Below are 26,542 nucleotides of genomic sequence, written 5' to 3'. Positions count from 1 at the left end.
GATGGATGAGGTGAAGATGGAGACTACAAAGGTGTCAGTGGTGACATTCTCCCAGGACTTGCTGCTGTATGCACCCCTCAATTCCAACATCCAAACCCATCTGAACCTGGACACTCTTCCCTACACCCAATTTTGTTCTGGTATAATCCTCAATTCAACGGATGTGTTCCCAACTCTGGTGGTTAAAGGCAAACGAAAAGACTCTTGCAGATACAAGCAAAAAAAAAATAAAAAAAGGAAATAAAGGGACAAAAGCTCTGATATCACCACAAAGTAAACCACATCATTTGTGTCTTTTGTAACTGCCAGTTTGCTTTCCTTCCATAGCAATAAAGATGAAAAAATCTGCATGCCACCTAAAAACACTCTACAAAAACTCAATAATCAGCACTATAGGCCATCACAAATCTCAGTTCCTCCAAACACTTTTGTTGAGAAGGATTTGCATTGCCTTGGTCTTCTTATCTGTAAATGCAGACAAAAAGTTCAATTGATTTACTCAATGCCAAATTATGACTCAGAGCTAGGACAGAAATCAGGAATTTCTGGCTCTGGCTCCTTTTCCTTAAAGGCTGTAAAAAAGCCTGCTATGTCTGCATCCTTTTCAGGTACTTAAAAATAGCTTCAGGCTCCCTGGTACAACAGTTTCCCATGTCTAGGTTCAGAGATCTCCCAACAGCCACAGCAAAATTAGAAGCTGTCCTATTTTGAATTGCTCCAGTATCACAGTGACAGCCACAGCTAATCATCATTCCCAGAAGCCAGGGCTGAAGTGTGGTTCATTATTTAAAACAAAAAGGCACATGAAGACTGCAGCCAGGCTCTGTGCAAACACAGGCCCTGCCCCTTCAGGGTGCACCCAGCACTTACCCAATGCAGGGATTGTTTTGGTATCTTGGTGCTGTGTAGGAGAAAGGAGAAATGTTTTTGTCCACAAAAGAGCCAAACCCCAGACGGAAATTGCTGGTGAGCTTCCTCATCTCTTCAGCCAGCTTGGTGCCCAGATTGCGGATGTTATCCAGGTCGTCGTTCATGGACAGGGACAGATCCATCAGGTAGTACAGGTCCACGGGATAATCCTCCACTTGCCGCACCTGGACTCGGAACGAGGTCCGGTCACCTGTGCACACACAAGGGTTGGGCACAGTGAAAAGGAAACTCCCAGCACACATAAAAATACAGGTCACACACTTTTTTTCCCCCCTGCAGAGCAGACAAATCACTTTTTCAAAGGAAAAGGGTGAGGGCAATCAGCTTTTCCAAACACATCCCTTAGGAGACTAACAGGAAAACAGGAATTGACTTTGGGTTCTCTTACACTATGTAGTATACGGGCTGGCAAGAAAAAGACATGGAGTGCATGTCTCTATTTTAGCTCTTTAGAGGGATCAGAAATGGTTTTCCATCACATCTGAGACTACATCTAAGGGAGGGACACACTGTTGCTCTGTGTGCAGTCCAGGGATGTTTTCCTAGAAAACAGGAAAGAAAAGCAGAGTGAACCTTAAAGGGATATTTCATGGACTACTGAAACAGGGGCCCTGTCCACACTTAATTGAGCACATTCTCAAAGCAAACCAGGAGCAGTCCAAGAAGTCCTGCACAAAAGAGAGAAGGAGGTGGAGGAGCCAGTATGAGGTGAATGCAAGATGTCCCCTGAGCTGTGCAGGGAAGTCCAGGTGAAACAGACACAGAAGAAACACCTTTGAAAAGGAGTTCTCCCCACAAATGGAGCTGGAGAAATTGGGGCAAAAAGGAAGTGAAAAAGAAAGTTGTTAGGGTCACCCAGGAAAGCACAGAGGCAGAGGTGAAACTTCTTGAAGTGAAGAACACAAGAGGAGGAGCTGACAGGGCTGAGTCACAGATGTGAAGAGAAGCAGAGGAAAGCCTGGTCCTGACCTCCTTTGCCACACTGGTTTCACCAGAGATGCCCTCTGGAAGGGGTGCCAGGGAACACCACCACAGGCAACACCTATGCCTCAAAAAAAAGCTTCAAAGTGAACTCAACTTCACAGCAGATGGACCTTGGTGGAGCCAGACAGCAGGTGGCCAAAGTTTGCCTTTCACTTTGCTAAGGGAGGGGTCTAAACAAAACTGCAAACCCCAGCCTCACAAGCCAGGCTGGTTTGAAGATCCCATGTTCTCAGCTTCCACCTTAGCCCCTTTTCCAGTTCACTGGGGTCTCAGCCCCAGGGAATTGGATCCTTTCAAAACCAAGCTCCCAGTTCTGCCCTCTCCCAGCCCTTCATGGGCAAGGTTGAACTTGGGGCTGTGGCAGGTTCTGCAAAACACTTGTGGCTTCCCCTCTTCTTCCCCAGAAATGGAACTCACATTTTTTAGTATTGTGAAAACATTTCCTTAACCACTTTATTGTTCTCCTCCTTGTGCACAGCAGCACAGCTGCTCTCACTTACCTCCAGCCCAACAGCAGCAACAGCATCCCAAAACTGCCAGGCTGGCACTGCACGGCACAAGGGGCTCTGCAGCCTGGCTGGCAGAGCCCTGCCTGGCACCTGGGGTCAGGCTGCACCAAGCCAGAGCTCCTCAAACAACACCCTCCTGTTTCAGCATCTCCCTGCAATCTGCTAAAACCCCATCTGGAAAAGGCAGGGCTGCAGGAGGCACAAACATGCACATATAGACAGCACCCAGCTGTAGGATGCAAGAAGCTCATGCCGTAAATATTCCTCCTTACTCTCCTCCCCAGCTTTCTTGTCCAGCAGGAGCAGGACTTTCCCAGCACAGGGCTGGGATGTGGAGCACAGCAGGTGCTCCAGGTGGGCCTCACATTGTACCTGGCATGCATTTCATGGGGGAACAAGGAAGAAAGTAACTCATGTAGCACAAAACCCATTAGCACTGATTGCAGGGTAAAAGACTGTGATTGCAAGCTTGACTTTAACTCAGTACTGAAAAAATGTGTTTAAATCTAGGAAAAATCTTTCCCATGCCCATGTTTTTCATTCCTACGTGTTTTTCCCACTGGAAAAGGGGACGTGTCCTCTGTATTTTGCAACATTTTCATTTCCAAAACACTGTTCTCCCTGCCAGAAAGAGTATTTGGGATGCTGTGATCAAAGAGTTACGATTTTATTAGTCCCTGAGAAGCACCAAAACCAACAAGATCCCGTAGCTGGTTCTTTTTTCATTCCTAATAGCACAAACCAATTATGTCAGAGAAAATATCGCCAATGTATGTGGATGTAAGTGCAAAAGAATTTATTATTCTCTATGGACAGTATTACTCTCACACTTCTAGGGATAATCCAGCCCCCTCCTTCCTCACATAGTGTCACCACCATCCTCTCCTTAGGACTTTTACTGAAAAGTTTCAAACTCAGAGTTTAATTCAGAAATTTTTCTTGGATACCATCACACAGAGGCAGTGCAGAAACTGGAAAAATTGATTGTGGTCAATTTAAGAACAAAAACTCGACAATCATGCTTATCCAGCTTATTCCAGCTTGGTGAGGCTTATGGCCTGATGGACAACACAGCTTCCATCTATTCATTTTTAAGTACTTTTACACTATTTCTATTTCATTTAACTAGGACATGCTGCTTTATAGCTGGACTCGAGATTAAAAAGGAGTATTACAAATCCTAAATGCACAATCCAAAAGCTACCCTATAAGGGCATCAATTTAAGGCCTTTGGAGTTTAGCTGAGGACACAGATTTGGGGATGTGACTTCTGCCACAGGATGATGAGATCAAACTGCCTGGGTGGGAACAGTAAACAATTGACAATCCACTCCCTTCTGCTTCTGCTTAGCAGTCTAAGAATAAAAGATCACCATTGCCACAGACCACTGCGTGAATTCTTCTTTGAAACAGTACACCCCTCTTGCCCAAAATTAAATCAACATTGTCTCCTTTTTGTCCTGGGTTCACAGGGATTAATCAAAAATTAATCAAGGATTAATGAATAATTTTAACTGGGCCTGCTAATGCAAGGGTTTAGGAAGTCATCAGCCTGAAAGTGAAGTGCTGCCCAGCATCAAAAAGAGAACAAAAATGGGAAATAGTATTACAAACATCTAGGTTTGTCCCTCCTCCTGCAATGTCTCTGATGCTCTGCAAGAGGAGCACAGGGAGAGGAGTGATCTGGCTCAGTGTGGGAATTGCTGTGGGGATCCTCAGGCTGATTACTGCAGCTCAGCCCAGACCTGGAGGGTTTCTCCATCACGAAGAACTGAGGATGGCCCTGAGTGTGGTCCCTGCAGGGTGGGCAGAAGCAGCACACCAGCCCTGTGCAGCCCAAGGCTCCCAAGAGTACAGGGGCCACAGGGAGATGGATCCCCACACCCCAGCTCTGACTGGAGCAGTGGACATTGGATGGGCAAAACTGTCGGGGATTGGGAAAGCAGAATTCGCTGAGCTGGAGGTGGATGTACAGGAGGTGAGATGTGGAAGCTGAGCCAGCCCTTTCTGTCAGGAATTGCCTCATGAAACAGCAATAATAACAACTCCCTTTTGCTCCCTCTTTTAACACAATACTCAGTGGCACAAGCCATGCATCCAGACGTATGTACAGCAGCGACTGCTCTCAGGTATCTGATTTTAAGGCTTTGAAGCAAATTTTTTTAGATTTGAGGGTCTGAGCAATGACAGCTGAGGAAGTTAATTAAAAATCATGACAACTTCTAAGTTACACAGCTAAAACAAAAACTCCTGCAGCAACTGGTAGGCTCTGGGAGAGCACTAGTAGCATAAGCACCAGCTCAAACCCCTATTTTTTCTTGGGCAAAACATCAATATTTCTCTTTTCTGTATGCTCATGAGAGCTGTCACAAAACTGTAAGCCTTAGAAACCCACACCAGTCACTTATAATGAATCAAGCTTTTATATTTGCTTCTTATCTTTGCAATAAAGAGCTTTTTTTCTCCTCTTCAGAAAAGTCAGCTGCCAAATTTTTGCAAGAATTCTAAACCCACATTAAAGTCTCCCCCCACCATTCAAAAACTTTTGATAACAAGCATGCTTGCATAGCTCAGATGAGCCGTTCCCTTCTAATTTTTAATTAAAAGGAAGAGATTGAAGAAAAGTGATGGCTCAGGAGAATGGAAGAGGGACCTGGCTACAGTCCAAGGCCTGAGTCACAAGTTCAAATCTCCATCTTCTGCCTTGATCCCATAGCTCTTTTGCATACTGACAGAAAACAGATATGTGAGTTTGTTTCCAATTTATAGAAGGAACTGTCTCAGTTTAGAGTCATGCCCTGTCAGCTTAGCGGAGGAACCAAAGTTATTTTAACTCCTTCCATGCAGTGATTCCATTTTTAAGCCAAGCAGGTTCCTTTTAAGCACATGCAGGTCTTAAGACCATTACTGGGAGCCCTTGTGGGTGGGCTTTGACTGACTTTGCCCAACAGCAGTGTCCTCTCACAGAGGACACGTGCCCCAGCCCCAAACCTGTTTGTGATGCACTCCCAAAGTTGAAAGGTATGGAAGGGGCAGTCCCCTGCTCCAGTGGGCTACAAGGCCATTAGCTCCAGTGTGCTCTTGGCATGTCCTGGCCACCCTTCCTCCCTCCCCCCACACCCCACGGAGCCACTGGGGACTCACCAGGACGAAGATTCAAGGCGACCTTCTGAGGCATGATCTGGGTGACGTCCAGGTGGGTCTGGCCGGAGCCCTTGCTGCTCAGAGGGACGTTCTTCACCACGCTGATGCTGCTGCTCGGGTTCTCGATGGCTCCGGCACAGCCGTTTGCAATCAGGTTCTGCAGGAAGTCACACCGGGATGTGATGGACTTTGTGCTGCCGAAATCCTGGGGGGTGAAGAAGGGACAAAGAGGAAGTGGAGGGGAATACATCAATCCCACAGCAAGGGCTTTGTTTTGACATGCTGGTATCTAACAACTAGGTGATGACAAGGAGAAGCTGGTGTCCTTTGTGATGACTGTACTTGGAAGGAGCCTGCACTGAGCCTTGAGCCTTTCAAAGGGATCAACCAAAAAAGGAAATTCTATAAGGATTTGAGCCCTGAATTTGCTCACAGAGCACTGAAACAGAAACCTAAGCCTGTGTTTTCAGCCCAGCCACAGCAGCAGCACCAGCTCTGGCCACAAGAGAGCAAGGCAAAGCAGTTGGTTTGCTGCAGGGACAGCCCATTGCCATCCCTATTATTTTATGCACATGCATCATCTCAAAGGAGCTTTGCAAAAGACAGAAGAAAGGACAAGGAGGTGGCACTGAGAGAAGCAGGACAAACTTACCAACCCAGAGAGGGCCAAGTGAAAATGTGAAGCTGAAGGCAGAGTGGGTGGCTCCCTCTTCCCTGGGTGAGACACAGCACACCCCACACAAGCACTGTGCGGAGAATAAGGGAGGTGGGAGAAACTTCATGGGAGCTGGTGAAAATGCAGTCTGTGCCCACCACAGACAGTCAGGCACAGGCAGCAAGGTACAGGCAGAGGCCCACTCCCAAAGGATGGCCAGGAGTCTCCCAACACCCATCCCAGAGCTGCAGCCCTTGCTGCAAGCCCCGTGCGTGGTGCACAAAGCAGCCTTGTGCAGGGCAGCACTCAGGAACAGCCAGGAACACAATGCACCCTTTTGCAAAGAGCCTGTTTGTTAGAATGCCTTTTTTTTTTCTCCCCAAAAGTGCCAAAGGGAACAAGTCACATGCCCAAAACTTGCTGGATTTTCAATAGTCGATTCCTACTTATTTCTGCACTACAACAATAGAGACAACCCTCTTCAGCTCCAAGGCTGAGGAGCTAATACAACATGAAATAATGCAGAGAAGATGCTTGCAGCCACGCCAACCCCTCCTTCAGCTGTTCAGCCAAAACCAGTGTGGGGCTGAATAAACCTCACTTACTGCTTAAACTCCAGCATGGCACAGGACAGGAGAGACATCAAGGAGGGAGAGGCTCCTGACAGATCCTCTTGGGGTGATTTCCAGGGGTCCCTCAAGGACAAGCTTGGAAACAGGGCCCTGGGACACAGACAGAGGCTTCCAGCTGCATTTTTCTCACTACAAGGTCCCAATGCTATTTGAAAAATGAAAGATTTTCATTCCAGCATCCAGCAGCAGAGTCCAGCCAAGAAACCAGAGACGGCACATCAGATGGATATGAATCCAAATTTCTTGGAACACATTGTGTAAACAGATGAACTTCCAAAAAAGGAGGACTGGGACTATTTAAATCATCTCCAGCATGACAAAATAAAAATCAGAATCCCTCACAAAACTGAAAACAATGCCCAGCCTTTCAGAGCAGCACATTTCAGGCAGCCTTGGAGAGAATTTTCTCTCAGATGTAGTTTTGCCTGAAATCAGCAAAAAGCTGGTGGGGTCCAGGTGTTCTCCTGGGCCTATCCACCCAGGAGCAGGGCACCCAGGGGGAGATACTCTCCCACGCTCCCAGAACCCAGACCACAGCTCAGGTGAACACCTCTGCCAACTGCTGCCACCTATTAGAAAGGACAATCAAAAAAAGTGTTGCAAAAATCAATACAAACAGTCCAGAAGCACAGCTGGGAACTTTTAGTTACTCTCAAGTAATTAACATTGGAGAGAAGCTCCCAAACAGGACAATATTTAGGGCTGCTCACATAACTGCAGCTTCCATCAGGTGTTTCCAAACCTTCCCAGGGTCTGCTCCAAAGACTCCAAAGGAACTACAGGAGGTCAGGAGAAAGCCCCTACACAACTCTTAAATCAGCAGTACCTTTGCACTTCTCCAGTCCCCAAGTCCCCCTTGCTTGATCCTGCTATTTTCTTTAAACTTTCTTCTAAAATGGGTCCAGAGGTCTTGCTAAAGGGTAGCAATTGCTGACCTGCAGCTCAAATCAAATCCATTATTTCTTGTTCTGTGAAGAGGTGGTGGAAGAAAATACCCACCCGAGGGGAGGGTGGTGCTGCTCAGCACCCAGGGGTGCAGGACTGACCTGTACTTTGTCTTGATTTCTTACCCAGGCAGAGTAACACTGAGCAGGGGGGTGGCAATGGCCTTGGGAAAGTCCCAGCAATCACCACTGCACCCAGCAAACACCCAAGCTGCACCCACAGGTCAAAACCCAAAGCCAAAAGTGGGGCTACCAGTACCATCCAACTCTAGTGCAAGGTTTTCTTTGATAGAGAAAATCCAGGCTCATGGAGGCTCAGTAAAGGGAAAAAGGATGAGCAGACCTGGGGAATAAAGGGCATTGTACAGGTCCAGACAGCTCATGAGAAACCACACCGAAAGGCAGCCCCACAGCAGTTCAGACACAGCATGCTGGTTCAAACCCCAATTTTCCCCATGCAGAGAACACCCCGGGGTTAGTTAAGCAATTCAGCGTGCCCACCTATCTGCCAGTCGTCTGCCTGCAGGCCTGCTGGGGCAAGAAACGCAGCAGATGCCACTCACAAGGGGGAACCACCCCAGATTTTGCTTCTTGCCACAGAGGAGCACTGTGGAAGATCCCCCAGGCCCTGTCAGTAGCTCTGGCTGCTCCAGCCCACGTCGTGGTCTGGCCTCGGCAGTAACAAGTTCACAAAGGCAAACGCACACGAGCAGACAGAGTGAATGGAGACAACAGCAGGACAATTACATGCTCATCAGTTGGACAGTTTTAAGACAAATTGCTTGGTTCATGCTATAAAAATGGAGAATAGCACTCACTGTATCTAATATCTAATTCCTGACTAGGCATGTCCCTACCATTCAGCCCATCCTGTTCTCCTTTGCTGAAGGTCTCAATCATTTTTTAATCAATCCAGTTCTGCATTCATTCAGTCTGAAACATGCCTGCTTTCTCCCTTAAAAAAAAAAATAAAACAAACAAAAAAAACCCAACAACTTGATATGTTCCCTTTAGGAATATCCTTGATTTTCTTTCCCCATTCTGAGATTTCTGAGATGGGAGAGGATGGGATAAAACCACCTGCTGGAAAACAGAGTGTGCCACTGGGGAAATTTAATTTCACTTACTCAAAAAGGACATTTCATTTTCATTAATGTGTATCTCTGGGTTCCATGTACACACATAAATGCATCCACATAGGTAATGGACATCCACCTAACAAACAATCTAACAAACAAGAGGAGCCTGTGCACACTGGTCCACTTCTCCCCAAAGCAGCAAAAAAGAAGATGTAATGGTGAAATTTCCCCCCCATACTGGTACTTCCAAACGCTCTTTTGAAGAGCTTTGCCGTCTGCAATCACTCCAGGAAGGTTTATCACAATCACAACCCTGACATATCACACCTGCCCTGGCAGCTCAGAGCACAGCACTGAAGCCACTTCCAGAGCTCCCTGTTCTCCCCAGAAAACCCAACAAGTCCTGCTCAGCCTGTGCAAGCAGGTGCCACTGCAGAACATTCAACAAGCATCCTCCGGTCCCACACATGGAAACCAGGCTGCCACAGAGACACAGCAACCCCACAGGCCAGTGGCCAGCTTCCAGTCAGAATATTTTACCAGCACCACATCAGTAATTTCTCATCATTTCCAGCTTCTCCTAGACATTGCAGATTCCTCAGTTCCAGCACAGATGGAAAGGCTGCAGCAGTCCCCATCACCCCAAGAGTCATTCTCCCTCAGAGAGTCCTGTTTCAAGGCATGCTCTGGTGATGGTTAAGGCCACACATTCACCTCCCCTTCTAAGTGCAACTGAAACCACCTTTGAGGCCTGCCTTTCAGGCTATTCTTCCACGAGCCAACAGAATCAATGTCTAATTTCCAAGAGCCCAAAGACTTGTGGTTAGCTCAGCAGCCCCTGGAGGCTCTAGGGCTGCTGCACACCAGAAGCTGCTATCATCAGCTCATCCATCATCACCCCTTTGGATGGGAACAGAGATGATGAACACAAGCAGAAGTGAAAAGAAGTCCAACCAAGCCAGGGGACATGATGCAGCCTGTACCAACAGGTTAGGAGGTGGCAGTCATGAAGTGAGAGCACCTTGACTGCTCTGCTGTGAGATCTGTCTGTACACATCCCCTTACCCTCACAATTCAAGGCAATGGAAGTTCAAGGAACCTTATCCCTCCGGGGAAACTATTGGCATAGGGCTCCCAAAGAAACTGGTATGATGGTCCCACCAAGTGATATTATTTCCCCAAATATTTCCCCAAAAGGAAATACAAGAAGGTATACGAATACAGGAAGATCAATTATATACATAACTATACAATGCAATTGTATATATAACTATACAATGTATATGTATCTGTATAGATATAAAAAATATAAAAACCACATAACAGACACCTCGAAACATACTGTATATATATTATATATATAGAATTATACTACATGTACTGATAGACTTATACTATATATATATTTCCTGACAAAATTATTAATTGTTGCTTACAAAGTCAATAAAACCTGGCCCAATTTGCTCCCAAACCTGTAAAGTAAATGCAAAGGGAGCACAAAATGCACACAAATCAGCTGACTGAGGTTCTGCCACAACACAACTGCCATCTGTGGAACCCACTCCAATATCTTATCTCTGATATTTAAAGAGCAGCAGAGCTATAGAAATTGACTGGTATATATGTACCCAGGCAACATAAATAGCAAATGGCAGCTCAAGGAAAAAGCTAAGGAAAACACAGTAAGAGCTATTTAATAAATTTAATAAACCTGACTAGACTGCAGCAGAGGGAGGGGAAATAAGGTGGTGAAATGACTATGAAAAGAAGGGGGATATTATGCAGTTTATAATATTACTTTTAAATTTTCTGAAGTTGGAAAACTCCAGGTATCTTTTGAAATCACATTACCTCACCTGATGATCTCAGCTAAAGAGAAATAATTAGGTTCAAACAGTGTATTCTTAAAAAAATACAAAAAATACAGAATTAGAATAAGAACTTGCTAAGTTTAAGCACGTAGCGTGTAATGGGAACAGCAGCTTTTAAACATGTAGCTCTTGGCACAAAACACCTTGAACTGTATATTTTTAAATAGCTGCTGCAGGCTAAAGGTCAGGAAGTATTACAGGACTTCCCTGTAAACACCCATCTTCCTCCTTGGCCCTTCCATTCCAGTTAGGAAATTTCTTTTTTCTTTGGTAACTATCCTGTTTGCATGATAAGAGTCAGGCTGCCAGTCCCATTAGTACAATTAGTGGTCACAGTGACCACCAGATAAACATCTCCACTAGCAACATTCTGCAGAAAGTTGTCTTTTGATGCCAAGTAAGAAAAAAAAAACAACAAAAAAGCACAAGCTATTGGGCACCCATGGCTTAATAGCCAGCGTTCCTGGATCCAATCTCACCATCGCAGATTAGCTGTCCGGAAGAGGAGCTCTTACAGCTGTTTACAAGATGTCTCAGAAGCAAGATCTATTGCTTTACCCTTTCCCTTCCAGGCACCAACTGCCTTGCTGGAAAAGAACAACCCATGAATGCTATTACACTGTCAGGCAGCAGCGTGATGTTTGTGGAATTACGAGGTTTTCCCTGGAGAAATGCAACTGTGCTTATCAGTGAAAACTCCAGTGAAACAGACCTGGAGAGCCAATGGTTTGGGCACCCCACAAGACCCAAAACCAGAGGGATTGGAAGCCACCTTCACCCCACATCCATCTCCATCCCCAAACCCATCCTCTGCCCTGGAGCTGGCAGCTGCCCCAGGCAGGGCTGGCAGGAGGAGGGATGGGAACAGCAGAAGAAACAGAGCCTGAATCCTCAGCTCAGCAACACCAGCTGCAGCTGGAAGGTGAAGTGAGCACTCAAAAGGGAACAGGGATAGCCACATTAGAGGAATAAGGGTCAGCAGGGAACAGAACAGCATCACCACTGGCCATGCCCATCGAGAAGTTCAAGGTCATCCACTGCTCTGAGGTTCTCACACCCCAAAAACTGGTTCCTGACACAGCAGCTGTGCCAGCCTGGTCTTCAGATTTTTCCATGCATCTGAAAGCATCCACACTTCTCTCCTGAACACCTCGGACAGGCACTAAGCAGGCAATTGCTTTCTATGCATGAGAAATTATTAGGTCTTTCACACACCCTGTTCTCTAGAAATTTTAAGTCTACTTGATAAGACATATATTGGATTGTATATATAAATCTAAACTCATGAGCATCCCCTAGGGAGCAGGGGGAGGTATTTGCAATTCCTCACAAACAAGGAGGCACAGCTGAATTATGAGTGAGCAGCTTCAGCATCAAGACAAGGATATATTTTCCCTCTGAAGTGCTCAGTTATTCTGTTCAACTCGTAGCACTGATGCCAGAGCATGGGTCACCCCCCCAAAATGACACAACAGATTCAGAAAGGAGAATTGTCTTTGTTACAGACAAAGAGCCCCTGCCAGGCCACACGACAAGGGACACGTAGCAGGACACTAGCCAGGAGCTTGGGGCTTTTTAGGGAGAGAGCTTTGGAGCAAAGGCTCCCTGCAACACAGAGCCCAGGCAGGGACCCAGCATCCACCAAAAACAAGAAGGTAATTGAAGGGACAGAAGGACTGAAGGAACAGTGCTGCTCTGTTTAGGGTGTGTGAGGGCCAGTGGGGTCAAAGCCTTATTTCCTATGATGTCAAAGAGCTGAGGAGTCACATACACCCAAAATACACTCGGCATGGAGCATCCTCTGCCCTCACCCACCCCTCGTGCCACGAATCAGGAACAGGCAAGGTGAGAAAAGAGCTCCCTTCCAACACTACAAAAAGCATGAAAGACAAACGAGGTGTGCCCACCTACCTCCTTGGAGCACCAGGCACACTTGGGATGGATGAGGAGACACTCTTCACAGGACGTGGCGCTTCCACTGGTGCACAGATTGAGACCTTCAGTAAAAGAGAACAGGATGGGCTGAATGGTTATTCCACTCCAAAACAGTGTTTAGTGGGGTTCTGAGACATTCTTAAAGCTAAACACACTGTAAATTCAAACAAGAGCAAATGATCTCCCAGGAGCCTAAAAGGCAGGAGAAGCTATAAGCCTCTCTTCATCTGTAAGAAGGTAGTGTTTTCTTTCCCTTCCCTAAGGCAAATGAAAAGGGCAGAAACTTGCTTTGGGGTGCTAAGAACCTCTAAAATATGACTGAATCTGGTGATTTTTCTTTAGTCTTTTTCAATGGTGTCTGATTAATCAAAGAGTCCAGCTACTCATCTGCCTCATCAAATATTCCTATTGCTGTGGACAGAAGGCAGTAACTGTTTGACCAGTCTGAAACATGGAGCTGGCTGTCCAAAAGCCCCTGAGATGATGACTTTTAAAATCACATTTTTACACATATCTTCTCATTTTTTTCTAGCTGAATATATGAGGGGGCCTCTTCCCATAATTTTCATACTAAAGCACTTTTAAAACACACTCATCTTCCCTTCCCACACAGGTGATTCTCACAGTGGACTCATGTTACTGTAAATTACTTTTATGTCACTACAAGAGACATTTCCACAGGATATCCAGGTTAAGCTGTGCAGTGTGTTTGCACTGGGACACATCCAAAGCAGCAGGGGTGGCAGACACCGAGGGCTCTCCCTGCCAGTGATCCCAGCAGGGGCATCAGCCAGGCTGATGCTCTTTGCTCCTGGATTGCTGGTGCCCAGCAGCACAAGGGGTCCCAAGCAGGTTTTACTTACAAAATCCACAATTTGCACTTTGGGCTTTAAAAATGAAGTGGAACCACACAAGTAAAGCTGAAGTAGACATCAGTGGCATGGGCTTTGAATGCAGCAGCTTGTTCAAGCGTGCCTGTGGCTATGAATGTGCCCTTCCATACCACTGATGGCCCAGCTCCCCCGGGTGCAGCTATTAACTTCCACTGCCAATAAATGATTAAAGAAATCTTCAGCTGAGGTTCCAGCACAGAGGCTGCGCGCTCCAAATGAAACGCCTCAGGCTTGAACTCCCAGTCTGCTATTTTTTCCAACCCAAATGTCAATAAAAGCATTGTCAGGCCTCTATTTTCAGCCAGTTGCATCTGCAGATACCGGCGCACCACGCTGCTACTGGGTGTAATCTGCAGATTCCCAGACTTGCCAAGAGCTGCTGAAGAGTCCCATGAAGTCTTCTCCTGACCCAAGAACTTTCTGCCATGAGAGCTTTGGAAGAAGGATTTTTGCTGAATCCCGTGTGAATATTGCACCAAGAAATGGAAAGCCGTGGCTGCCTGGGTCGCTCCCATAAGGGGCTGAGCTGTGAGCACAGGAAGCAGTGAATCAAACTGGACAGCTGGAGGGAAACCTAGCGTGCCCTGGACTAAAAACAAAAAGAGGATAAGGAGGTCCTGTCAATCATTCTGAGTCATCACAGAGGTCTGACCGTGCCAGAGCCCTGCACTGAGGGCTTCTGCTGCCCGCAAGGTGGTTAACTCTAACCCCAGAGAGCCAAGCCCTGCACTCTCTCTATGGCTCTCATTCAAACAGGCTCCTTGGGCTCATTCATACCAAACAAGAGCCTTCTTAAGAGTGTGGGGTTTTTTTCCTTCTGGCTGTTGCCACATCCCCAGGCATTTCATTCCTTGTTTGCATTCAGAAGTTATATTCCAGCTCCTGGACATTGCAAGAGCTCAAAAGATAAATGGGTAGTATGAACCAAAATGTAACTTCTTCAACTGAGTTAAAATTTAGACAGCAATTAACACTTGAATTTGCAAACCCTACAACATGGCTCAAAGCCTCTCCTTGAGAGCTGCTGCTCTGGCAGCTGTGCACAGAGTAACCCAGCAAAAATAATGGGCTTTATGTAGCAAATACTTGCATTTGTACCCTGGCTACCCAGGCCTGGCTCTCCCACAGCTTCACTTGCCCATCCACATGGAAATATTTACCTCCATTCCCGACTGATGAATTTTTGAGAGTTTACTTAGTCACAGTAATAGCTGAATGAGAACCAAGGTCTCCTTCCACTGCGTGCCATGACCAAAGCAGCCCACGCTCCTGTGGCCAGCCATGGGGTGACATTCCTCCTGGTGGCAGCTTTTGAAGTTTCCAAGTATGCTTTTCTTTCCACTCTGCAGCAGTACTAAACCATTTCCAGCATTGTTGTGAAAATAGGGCCTTGTGAAGTCCTCCAATTTTAGACTGAAACCTGAGCTTTTTGAGTTGGAGTAGAAACACACTGGATTTTCCAGATGCAAATCTTGCTGTGCTCGATTCAGTGCAGTCCTGAATCAGGCAGAGGAAGGACCTGATGATGCTCATGCCAGTGCAGATCCTTGCATATGCTGGGGCAAATCACCCAGTGAGACTGGAAGGAACTCAGTCTGCTCTTTGGACTGTGATACATTTAATGAAACCACTCCTGAAAAATCAGCTAAACTTCTTATAATGGAGGGAATTTCATCCAGGATTTAGCTGGGATTACTCTGGAGGTAAATAATCCACCCTGCTGGATTGCTAAACTGCACAGCCCACATACAGTCCTTCATAATGATGCCACTGACTCCTAAGCCCTGCACCCTATTTTATCTATTTTGCACAGTAGTGTCCAGCAAGCACAAAGAGCATCTCCAAATGACATCCTTCCCTTGGACTGAGCTGCAGGAGCGCTCAAAGAAGTAGAAGACAGTGTATCCCACTAGACAGCAGAGATTTTAGTACATCAAACTACAGATGCAGAGATAGGAAACTCTGATGAAAGGTACTCAGCAAATTTACTCATAGAGATGCTCCAGGCAATCAGACCTCAGTTTAAACCTGTTCTGCAAGAAATCCTAGTTTGGGCAGCTCCTCAAACGGAGGTGAATGTACTGGCTTGCTTAGGGAAGACAGAAAAAAAAAAATTAAAAATTGATGCACTTTATACAGCTAAGCATGAAAAAGCAGCATTTTATCTGTGCTTGCAAGAAGCATTCTAAGAGACTAGAGATGGTCTGCTGCAATGCTGAACCATCAATTCCATGCATCAGGCCCACACACAAAAAAATAAAGTTAAGGAAACCTCTTCTGAGCCTTTGCAGTCATATACTACAGCACTCTGCAAGATGAGCCTCTTGTTAAAATTACTCATTAAAATATCAAGCACTGAGAGTAAGTACTGGAATAGTGGACTTAGGCATTTTGTGGGCTTCCTTTCTATAAAAAAGTTTCCCCGAGTGCTCAGAGAGGAGGGAAATCCTATTTCCAGTACTGCTGGAGCGGAGTTACAAATGCACTGCAGTTCACACGTGTGTGTGCAGAAACAGAGAGCATCCCCACGGGGGACAAGGACCTCTCTCTCTCTGGCTGCCACGCAGACGGGGGGAGACGGTACAAGGTGCAAGTGAGCAACGATACAAGGTGCGAGAGCGGAGAGCGGTCACCGACAGTGCGACAGCCTGTGTGTGGCTTTCTGCTGCTACTCCTCATCCCATTAACACCCAGCGCTCAGGCAAACATCCCGGGGAAGTGCTTATCCCTGAACAGGAGTGGCTGCAGCCGCTTCCATTAGAAATATATATATAGAGCGAGGCGCATAAATACCAGTTCCATGCTTTTTAAGGCGAAGGTGCAACACCCCGCGGCTGCGGTCCGTGCGCCGCAGCGCTGCCGGAGCGCGGGTCCTCGCCGCCCGCAAGCGGGGACACGGCGGGAGGGGGCCGGGGAGAGCGCGGAGAGCCCCGGCAGCGGCCAGCCCCGGGCACGGGGACCGCGGGGACAGCGGGGACAGTGGGGACAGCGGGGGCCGCGGGGACAGTGGGGACAGCGGGGGCCGCGGGGACAGTGGGGACAGTGGGGACAGTGGGGGCCGCGGGGGCCCGCGGCCCGCCGGCTGCGGACGCACGGCAAAGCGGGCGCCGGGGGGAGGCACCGGGAAGGGGAGCGAGAGAGGGGAGAACACAGACGGTAACGCAGAGCACCGAGGCGGGTCTGGGGGACAAGCCGCCTTCCGGAGCGGCGTTCGCAGGGCCCGGGGCGGCGGCAGCGGAGCGGCCCTTACCTCTGCCGGGCTGCAGCGGGGCGGCCAGGAGGAGGAGGCGGAGGAGGAGGAGCGGGGGGGGCCGGCGGGCGGCGGCGGGGGCCGGCAGCCCCCCTCGGCGGGGCATGGTGCGGCGGGCGGGGCGGCGGGGCCGCCCTCCCCGGCCGGGCCCCCCCCGCCGCCTTTTGTGCGGCCGCGGCGGCGGCGGCGGCGGGAGGAGGAGGCGGGGGCGGCGCCGCGGAGCTGCCCGGGGGCGGCGGGACGGGACGGGGCGGTGTGCGGGTCGTCCTGCCCGTGCTCCGTGTGTCCGTGCGTGTGTCTGTCCCGCTCCCGAGGGTGCGCTGCCGCCTCCCCGCCCCGCTCAGGGAGGCGTAGCCCCGAAGGCTGCGGAGCGGGAGCCGCGGCACGGCCGGGCCCACGCACACGGGACACGGACAGCACAGCACAGGCTGCCTCTGCACGTGTGCCCCGCGGACAGGCACAGCCGGACACGCACGGCGTGCCCAGACACACGGACACGGGCACGCACGCAGAGGTACCCACAGGCACACGAGGAATGCGCGCCCTCCTCTCCCGCTCGCAGCGGGGCTTGCATTCATTCCCCACGGGTCACTGCCTGCTCTTACGTGGCGTTTTTCCTGCTTCAGGGATTTTCTCTGTGCAAACAGACTGTGTTCATTTACCCAAGGGCGCTTTGAGCCAGGGCACCCGGGCAGCGCTGCGCTCGCTGTCTGGCGGCTTTTTGGCACGGTCCACGCCCCCACCGCCTGGGACATCAACACCTGGGATCGAAAGGAAGCATCGGGTTTATGATCGTGTTTGCGTTGCTGGAGAGCTTTCTGTATTCTTCTGCTTCTTAAATAAATCAAAATCATCCCTAGAGCTGATCATTGATTTTAAAAGCAGGTAACAGGTAACTCACCCATGACTTGCAGACCTTCATGACACCCTCACGTCTACTAGATCTTACATCAGATTTTGCTTAAAACACAGATGTTGTGTTGCTGTTCTCAGACAGAAGTGATTAACTGTAATGCCACCTGCCAAAATTTCCCCTTACTTGCACTGATTTCCAACGCTACTTTCACAAACCTTGCTGATTTCTTCAACCTCTTCATACCCCGGGAGAAATCAGGTTTGAGTTTAAAGTGACTATTTGTTGTTTTAGGAAATACACACCTACAAAAGTTGTAACATTTTAACTGTCCCAGTGCAGCTAAATCAAACCAAGTCCTGGTGTGGCTGTAGGGGCATCACAACTTACCCCCTGATTGCAACCAGCGCAAAAATATCACTAAATACCTCATCAACACTGCTGCCACGGTAGGAGTGTGGTATGTGGGACAGGCGGTAACCTACAAGCTGCCCTCGAGCTGTTGGCTGTGCGTGGAGAATGGGACAGCATCAGGTCTCCCTGTTATCCCAAAAACACAATAAGGTGCATGCTGTTCCCATTTTTTAATAATAAAATTAATACTGGCCATTTTGGGACTGACCTGGACATGGCAAGATGTGGTGTGTGGGGACTTCAAAGCAGGTTGTTCCTCTGTGGAATATTTTTAATATTCCTGTGGAAAAAAAAAAAAAAAAAGAAAGTGAAATGCAGATCCCACACTTGCAAGAGATAAAGTATAAAATATATGCTCATGTATAAAATATGAGCATTGCTGCCCAGAGAAGCCTTGTGTAGACCTAGAAGTCCCTTCTTTGATCTTCTGGCCATGCCCAAGTACCCCAAGACACAACTACAACTGTAAATATCCGTGGACAGACTCATGTTTGGGAGCTTTAAACCATTCCTGGCAGTAGGAGCAGGGAGATGCTCAACTCTTGTCCCTGTGTCCTGCCATGCTGCCCCGGGAGCACTGGATGAAGGAGCAGATGCACAGGGGCAAGTGGTGAATGAGCAAGGGGGAAAAAGGAAAAGCAGAGCCTTGGGGTAAAGAAATTACTTGGAGGGAAGGAAACCACCCTTTGAGACTCAACTGTGGCATCTCAAGGAGCAGAGAAGAGGGCTTGAGGAAGCAGGCAGTACTTTCAGAAGGAATGTATTTCAGCAGGACGAGAGCAAGGCGAGGCGTAGGAGCTCCCTAGTCACTGGCTATATTTAGCTGGGCTCAGCTGGGGCTGGGCTCTCTCTTTCTGCAGGCGCCTGTGGCACTGGGACAAGCACCTGGTGCTCGCCATGCTCAGGCTGTTCCCATCCCACAGGCCCCATGAGAAACCCCCATGAGAAGGGGGAAGGTCAGGAGCTGCTACTATGCACTTTCTGAGCAGTAAAATGTTGTTGATGCTCAACATCTGCTATCAGTCATCGTGTTTTTCAAGCCAAACCCTTGGAAGGTCCCGCAGAGTCACAGGTGGTTTATCTCATGCCAGTATAACACCACTGACCAACAGACCACAGTGTGGTGTGTACAGGGAAAGACCCCTGGAGCCACAGGGAAGTGCTGTGGCTTCCCTGTTGAGAAGAGTGTTAATACCCTTCTCTGAAGCTGGTGCTGTTCTCTTGCCCCACATGCAGCAGCAAAAGGTAATTGTACTAATGGCCAAGTGAGCAGCTGTAACACGGAGGGGGAATTAGTGGTAAATGAGGTGGGCAGCTCAGTTCCAGAGAAAGCAGGCAGCCTTGTGTCCCTGAGGTTGGCCATGGACCAAGAAATTAGGCATGAGCAGAGGCAATGTGTGGCCTGAAATGAGATCCACAGAGAAGGTGTTGGTATAAACCCCTCCTGCTTAGAGTGACAATGTGTCCTGGCTGTTTTCTGGAGTCAGGGATGGGGTGACACTAGATACCCCAAAGAAGGATTGCCTTCATGTATGAAACCAGACAATCCCTTGATCTTCCTCCTGGGATTCCCTTGTTCTGAGTAAGGGCTTGAGAAAAAAAGCTTTTAGTGCCCATGTCTCAGCAAGATTATTATGTAGTCAGTAGGTGAGTTTGAGGCAGCACCAAGATTTTGGGAAGAGAACTGAAAAAAGGGCTCTGTCTTCTGGGTATTGTGAGAGGATGACCTACAACAAAATCTGCCTTGATCTCCAGGAACAGCCGTCACCACAGCCTGGCTCTTTTCTCTCTTGACTATCGTGTCTCCTGTCTACAAAATGCCATTCTTGAGGATCACCTAGTTCATGAGACTGAGATCCCTCAGGTTCCTTCAAATCTGCTACAGGGGCCCTTGGACTTGGGTTTTCACTATCCTTGCACAGTTTTGCTGTTACAGAGAGAGGAAAATCCCTGTCTGGAAAGGCCTGATCTTTATGTTCACTTTCTTATCACTTGCACTTTAACCTGTGGCTAAAGCAGGACATAAACCCAGGGTATCTGACCTGGGCATTTGAAAGTGATGTAATTATAAGTTGATTCTGACTCCAGCAGATTCTTTGGCTCTTTTATCATCAGCTAAAGCAAATAAAATCCTTTGTCTGAGATATTCCAGGTGCTCTACAGATATGTTTTCATTGTCATATCTTCCTTAGAGCAGAAAGGGTGGATAAAAGCATCTGAGTCACATCTAGATATCTGCCATGGCACTAAAGAGGTTCTGGATTGTCAGTGGTGATTCCTTCCTCTCTCTGCACCAGTCTGAGCCGCTCCCAGGCCTTTAGACAAAGCCACAGCCTCTTTCAGGGTGAAGCTCCATCTCTGCCTTAGGGTTTCACAAAATACAGCCAGTCTCCAGCAGCAAAATCCTGGGGCATCTCTGACTTTCTCCCATTTCTATCTGGACTCTGTGGCATAAGTTTAGGTTTGCTACTTCCTAGCAGCTCCAGCTGGAAGAAATATCATGTCTGGATGTAATTCACTACAGCCACGTTATTGGGTATAACTCATCCATCCACCGTATTTGCAGTAAGTTCAGGATCCCAGGCACAGCTCTCTAGTGTGCAAGAAAGACCAGCTAAGACATCTAAGATTGTCTATTTCCAGAAGTCAGATGGCTGGATGGGGAATCCAGGTGCAGCCTGGTTTTGGGCACCATTGGTGCAGGTCCTGAACATCCCCCAGTCCTTTGGTCCCAGCAACTCTCCATACAACAAGGGAGGACCAAACTGGAATTCAGATGGTGAAAAAAAACTGGACTGATTTATGGTTTTAATAAAAAGGAGTTTTAGGAGAGCTAGGGTCAAACTGGGGTGTAGGATCAGGGATGTGAAATAAAAGGCAAGCTCATTTGAACTTTGGAAGCCTCCACCATGTTACAAACAGTTCTTGTACTACAAAAACACTTATTTTTCCTTTCCAGGTTCTCACCATGCTGTTTGCTGGTTCCTCCTGGCTGTGCCACGATGGGAAATACGAGAGGAGAGACTCAAGCTGTGGGCAGGCAGCTTTGCCATCCCCACACTGCTTCCTCCCACAGACCAGGCTGCTGGGGTTTTCACTACCATGGAAAAAGTTTGTCTCCTTCTTTTTCCAAGGAAGCTATAAAAAAAAATACAATTCACACAAAATGCTTGTTAGTAATAGGCAACTACCACATGCCAAAAATTACAACCATAAATTTAATCCTGTTTTTATTCTCTGGCTAAAGATGCAGCACATGTTGCTGCTGCCTGCTATAAAAATAGATATTTTTACCATCTAAGGACCAACCTCTGTTCTCAGATACTCAGGAGGAATACTACTCCCAAACAACTCCTGACCTGCTGAAGAGAGCATTGCAACACTTCTGGGAAGAAGAGAAGAGCACCTAAAGTGATTTTGCCAAGTTTTGACTAATAGATGAAAAAAAGGCAGAGTTCAGAATAAATCTCTGAGCCAGCCCATACCTGAAGCTGCTGGGCTGGAAAGTGAGGGAAGTACAAGGGGGAAGCTTTCCTCATGCCACAATGGTACATAAAGTTGAGACAAGGATGCTGAAGCCAGACCAAACCTGGCCAAGTTTTGGTGTGCCTGCAGCCCCTGGAGCAGGCTGGGAGGCACTGGGCTGCCTGCGAGGCTGTTTACAGGAGGGGCTCACTTATATGCTGAACTCAAAAGAAGGATGGATATCTCCAGCCATGAGCCATCCCAAAAAATATGCCCCAATCCCCAGAGTTAAGTAATGCACCATCAGAGGGACGGGCGTGGGGATGTACAAGGCTGGGACACAGGAGAGGGTTAAAAATGAGCAGCTCCGTGGAAACCTGTCTGTATCTGTTAATGGTTAGCCCCAAGGAAAGAGTGCTCATGAAAAGGTTTTGCCTTATCCTGCAACTGCAAAGTCCCAGCTCCATCTTGTGGCCAGGGGCTCTGCTCGGTGGCAGAGAGGAACGAGAGGAGCCCGAAGGTCCGTCCTCACCACCCTGCACTGCGAGTTGAAAAATACTCTGTGTCCCTGCACATCTTGCCTCACATAAACTGGTCCCACTTTGGTTAGCACTCCGGGAGAGCCGCAAAAGCCGGGAGCAAATGCTGGATGCATCTGGCAGGGGGTTTCTCATAAACGGAGAGCCCAAAGAGATTCCCTTTGTACGCCTGGATGTAGGGGAAGCATCATTAAATACGATTTTAAAGGTCAGTAGGTAGAGCCAGCTAGGCTTGGCTCCACTCAAATCTCTGGCAAAATTCCCACTGAATGGACTAAAAGCTCCAGGCCTAAGCACCTTGGTGAGCTCTGGAGGTACAAACGAGTTTCCAAGGAATTCACCTGGATCTGTGCAGTTTGGACCTCACAATGTCCCGTGCAGCTTTTTCAAATCACAGCTGACACCTGGCTATTTAATCACTATCTGAAATAAATCACCAGACTCTGGTTTTTTGCTTATTCTTCTGGCAAGTGGGTTTTGCCCAGCATGAGCTTGCTGCAGAATCTGTTCAACACCAATCTTGGAAGGACAAAGCAGTTGAGAAATGCTAAAGAGCCTACAAGGAAAGACCTTGCTTTGAAAAGAATAATAAGGTACTGTTACACATGTGCAACACAAGCCCTGTTTCATTTATAGGAATGATATACAGACCCAGGTCCACAATTCCTCCCTAGAGACCCCTATTCCCATTAATGTCAGCACAAGTTAGGCACTGAAATACCTGCCTGCATTTGACCCCTGTTTCTCACCAATTTAGACATTCCTCTGCTTGAGTGGGGATTAGGAACCTTAGCACTATAATGACCTCTTGAATTCATTGACTGTTCCAGATATGAAACATTTATTCTTTTAACTTTTGGCTGATTTACCCTATAAAAGATCTCTATGGATGAAAAAAACTTGAGAGAAAGCCCTTTTTTTCCCCCCCAAAGTCTCATTTATGCGGCAGACTTTCTTTCCCTGGCTACATCCGAACACCTGTGACTACAGGAAAAGCAGAGAATCCCTAATGTTTAACCAGGCTCATGTCTTTTAGCATGGAACAGGCAGCAGTGCCACCAGTGAGGGTCAAGGGGAGCTCTCTCAGGAGGGCTGGTGGCCTTCCTTGCCCTCCCACCCACCAAGATGTGATGGATGTTACTGTGGGAAGATGCTAATATCAGCTTTGAAAATTGGCTGCCAAACAATGACCAAACAGGGAAACCAGCTGGGACAAATGGCCCTCAGAGTGCTACCAATGGTATTAAAGCCTCAGCACAGCGGAAAAAAAAACCCAAATAAAACCCCAAAAAACCCCAAATGAGGAAAATGCTTGGCTGCCATAGATGCCCACTAAAAACAATGTTGGGTCCTTCCACAGCCCTCTCTGGGGTCCTTCACAACATTTTTTTCTTCTCAGTATCCTATTTTCCTTTTCCCCCTTTATCTGACCCTGCAAGTCTCCCAGATCCCCTGGAGAAATCTCTGCCATGTTTGGGCCACCTGTTGGGCAGATGTTTCCTCTCTGTTCCCCTCGATGTCACCCACCATAGGGGGTTCTCTGGGGGACACTGCCTGGGGTTTGGAGACAGTGTCCAGGGGATTGGGAGCAGTGAGAAGCAGGTGAGTCATAGCTCCTTTAGAAGATGTTTTGCTTCCACCAGGAGAGGGAGAGTGGGAGCTGTTGGTCTGGGTTTGCTTCTCTGGGAGAGGAGACTTTGCTCTCTGGAGGCTGCTCTTTGGAGCCTGTCTGTGAAAGGCAGCACCTTCCAGACTCAAAAGCAGGAAGCATTTTTTCAGTTATCTGCTTGTGAAATTTCCCCTTTGTTTATGAGGCTGTTTTTACACAAACATCAGAGCCCCATGTACAGCACCTTACCCTGCCTCTGTTTTATGAACAGCATGGGCATAATTAGGGCATATAAGATCCTATGTACATATGCCAATGGCATCACCTTTCAGCCCATGCTGCTGTTGAATAAAGCAAGTCAGTGCATTCGGAAGCTGAGAGATGTCCCTCTAGTCCAGGATGTCCATCCAGACCCAGACTCTGCTCCAGCAAGTGCAACAGGACAGACTGTCTTGGGGGCCCAGCTGCTTTTACAGCCCCTTCCTCCAGCACCCCTTCTTTCTCATCCTTTTATTAGGGAGTACATCTCTCAAGGATGCATTTGCATCTCTGAATTTGCCTAATCTCTTTTTGAACCTGCAGATACAGCATCCACAGCATCCTGTGACAGCAAGTTCACCAACTGTGCCTGCAGGTTTTTTTCTGTCTGCTTTGCACTGAGCCTTGCACTGTGTACCCCCAGATTCTGGTGGGTGTTTGGCTGCCACTCTGAGTCAGAGGCTCTGCAAACCCATCAGTGATGGTTCAGTGCAGCTCAGTGAGTCTGCAGGGTGTGATGTGCTGACTGTGCCTGGGAGCACAGCTGGGCACCACAGCCCCCCACTCCTGCACCTCTGGGTTCTGCTGCTCCTTTGGGTCCCCAGGATCAGTGGCTGGTCCCAGTCACTTTAACAACCACTTTGTCTATTTGACCTCATCCCTCCTCTTACCTCCATGAAAGTGACTTCACTTACTTTTCCTTTACTCCTGTTAGCTCTTTACTCTGTGTTGCCCTTCTCCTCCCAGTTGCTCCAGCTCTTCCAGCTGATCCACTGCAGACTGGCAGACATGGGGTGCTGCCCAACAGCTTCAGCTGTAAAAGCAGCCACAAAGTTACCACTGACTTTCTCTGCTACATCATCGTCCCCATCTGCTGCTCCTACACCCTTGTCGTCAGCATTCCCACTGATTTCCTAGCTGCCTTTGTGGCTTTGGTATATTTAAAGAGCCTTTTATCAGCAGCTAGAGCATCCTTGGCAAGGAAATCTACAGATCTTATTTTTAGCCCTGTATCTTTCCTGTTTAATTTTGACCTGACATGTTTTATGGGTTTCTTTCTTCTTCCACCACTTTGGGCTTTTGGTCTTGGGTTTGGGGATTTTTATTATTTTTTTTGACAAGTTGCTATAAAAATCAGTGTTTTCCGCTCACACCCCAAAATGTGGGAGAGGTCAATGTAATGCTGCTGGGAACCCTTAGTAAGCAAATCTACTCTTCCTCCCCAACACCAGACACATGGCTTTGAAACAGAGAGCATTACTGGGCTAAAACTAAAAGGGTGAAGGATGGGAAATGTGAGTAAAACAGCAATTGATGACTTTGCAGCTGCCAAACTTGACAAATGACAGTCCTCTCACAGGAGTGACAGATAAGGCAGTGCTAGGCTTGCCTTGCTGTAGATTGTGGGTTATTAAACTACAAATTACCAGCAGGATCCTCTGTCTCTGGGTTGTACCAAGGTCAGTCACCTTCCTGAGCCTAGGATGAAGCTGACATGGTCTCCCCAAAACCAGCTAGGAACAGTCATGTTCACCAGAACGCCTGCCTGAATCCCTTCAACCCTCACCTGAGTTTCCCCAAACACTCTCATACCAGGAGTTTCTGTTTTGAAGGCGTTCCTACAGAGGAGGTGAAAACTTCTTGCTAGAGGAGAGGCTCCTTTTCCCTCACCCCTGTCCCTGCTGTTGGAAGGAGTGCTGTCATTCACCTTGCAAACAGCCAGCCATCAAACTCAAGGTGCTCAAGAAGTGAAGAGTCAAGCCCCTTGGTCTGCAGTGGTATCTTACCTTCATTGTTCACTTTTCCATGTTTATGCCTCCAGCCTGGCACATGGCATGAAGGACCTGTGTAAAAACAGTCTCCTAAAAGAAACAATGGGCAGCTTCCTCCAACAAGCAGCCAAAATAAAAGCAAAGTGCTTCCTGCCTTCAGGCCTGAAAGGTGCTGTTTTCACACGTGCAAGTTTGGATGCTGAGCATTGCTGGGGAATGTGTGGATGCAGAGGTTTAGCTCTCAGTTTTGAGGCTGGTTTCAGCTGTAAGCAGTGCTGACAGCAGCAGGCCTGATCACCCCACCCATTCTTACCCTGCCATCCCATTACATTCCTCAGGTGCAGCTCCTCTAAGGCAGCTGCCCAGACCCAGGTTCTTACCCCACTGCCACCCACAGCACCTACCATGCCCCTCCCCTCCCACCCCACATTGCTTGAATATGCTTGGGTATATCTAAATAAACATAGAATGGCAGATGGCTGAATCTATGCCAATATTCCCAAGCAAGTATGTGTTGAAACCAAGCAAACCTCTGTCCCAGCTCCTTTAGCACTGTTCAGCACACCCCATGCAGACATGCCAAGCAATTACACTCTCCAGAGTGACTTTTGGTCTAGGATAAAAGCTGGTGGCAGGCTTGAGGGGCAGCTTCTTCCCACCTCCTCTGTGGGTCATGCACCATCAGGACGCTCTGCAGCTCAAGGGAGAAGATGGATGGGAGAACCCAGAATGCAAAATGGGTTGTGGCAGACCCCTGGAGCCTCCCAGCCTGCCTGCAGGCATGTCCACACTCACACTGACAGTGG

The 26,542-nt window shown here is 48.1% G+C and overlaps 1 protein-coding gene and 1 long non-coding RNA gene across 2 annotated transcripts in view; both read right to left on the bottom strand.

Moving 5' to 3' along the window:
• ITGB5 (integrin subunit beta 5) overlaps positions 1-16,946 on the bottom strand; it is a 56,757-nt gene extending 39,811 nt beyond the window's left edge. The window contains exons 1-4 of the mRNA XM_005519642.3: positions 16,827-16,946; positions 12,660-12,745; positions 5,568-5,772; positions 871-1,120 (exon numbers count right to left, since the gene is read on the bottom strand). Coding sequence (XP_005519699.2) covers positions 871-1,120; positions 5,568-5,772; positions 12,660-12,745; positions 16,827-16,932 — 647 coding nt within the window. The 5' untranslated portion in view covers positions 16,933-16,946. The remainder of the gene's footprint in view (positions 1-870; positions 1,121-5,567; positions 5,773-12,659; positions 12,746-16,826) is intronic.
• Positions 16,947-17,067: 121 nt separating this feature from the next.
• LOC148183835 (uncharacterized) lies at positions 17,068-25,939 on the bottom strand. The gene is made up of 5 exons (XR_015773145.1): positions 25,752-25,939; positions 24,660-24,778; positions 21,061-21,231; positions 18,302-18,373; positions 17,068-17,587 (listed from the first exon to the last, which is right to left on the bottom strand). It is a non-coding gene; the product is annotated as an uncharacterized LOC148183835 (long non-coding RNA).
• Between the last annotated feature and the right edge of the window lie 603 nt (positions 25,940-26,542).

The sequence above is a fragment of the Pseudopodoces humilis genome, chromosome 8 (genome assembly GCF_049639895.1).
Source record: "Pseudopodoces humilis isolate 2021_Gansu_Grassland_sample_001 chromosome 8, ASM4963989v1, whole genome shotgun sequence".
Lineage (NCBI taxonomy): Eukaryota > Metazoa > Chordata > Aves > Passeriformes > Paridae > Pseudopodoces > Pseudopodoces humilis.
The sequence above is the reverse complement of the archived record's forward strand: the minus strand, read 5'-3'. Positions and strand labels throughout refer to the sequence as shown.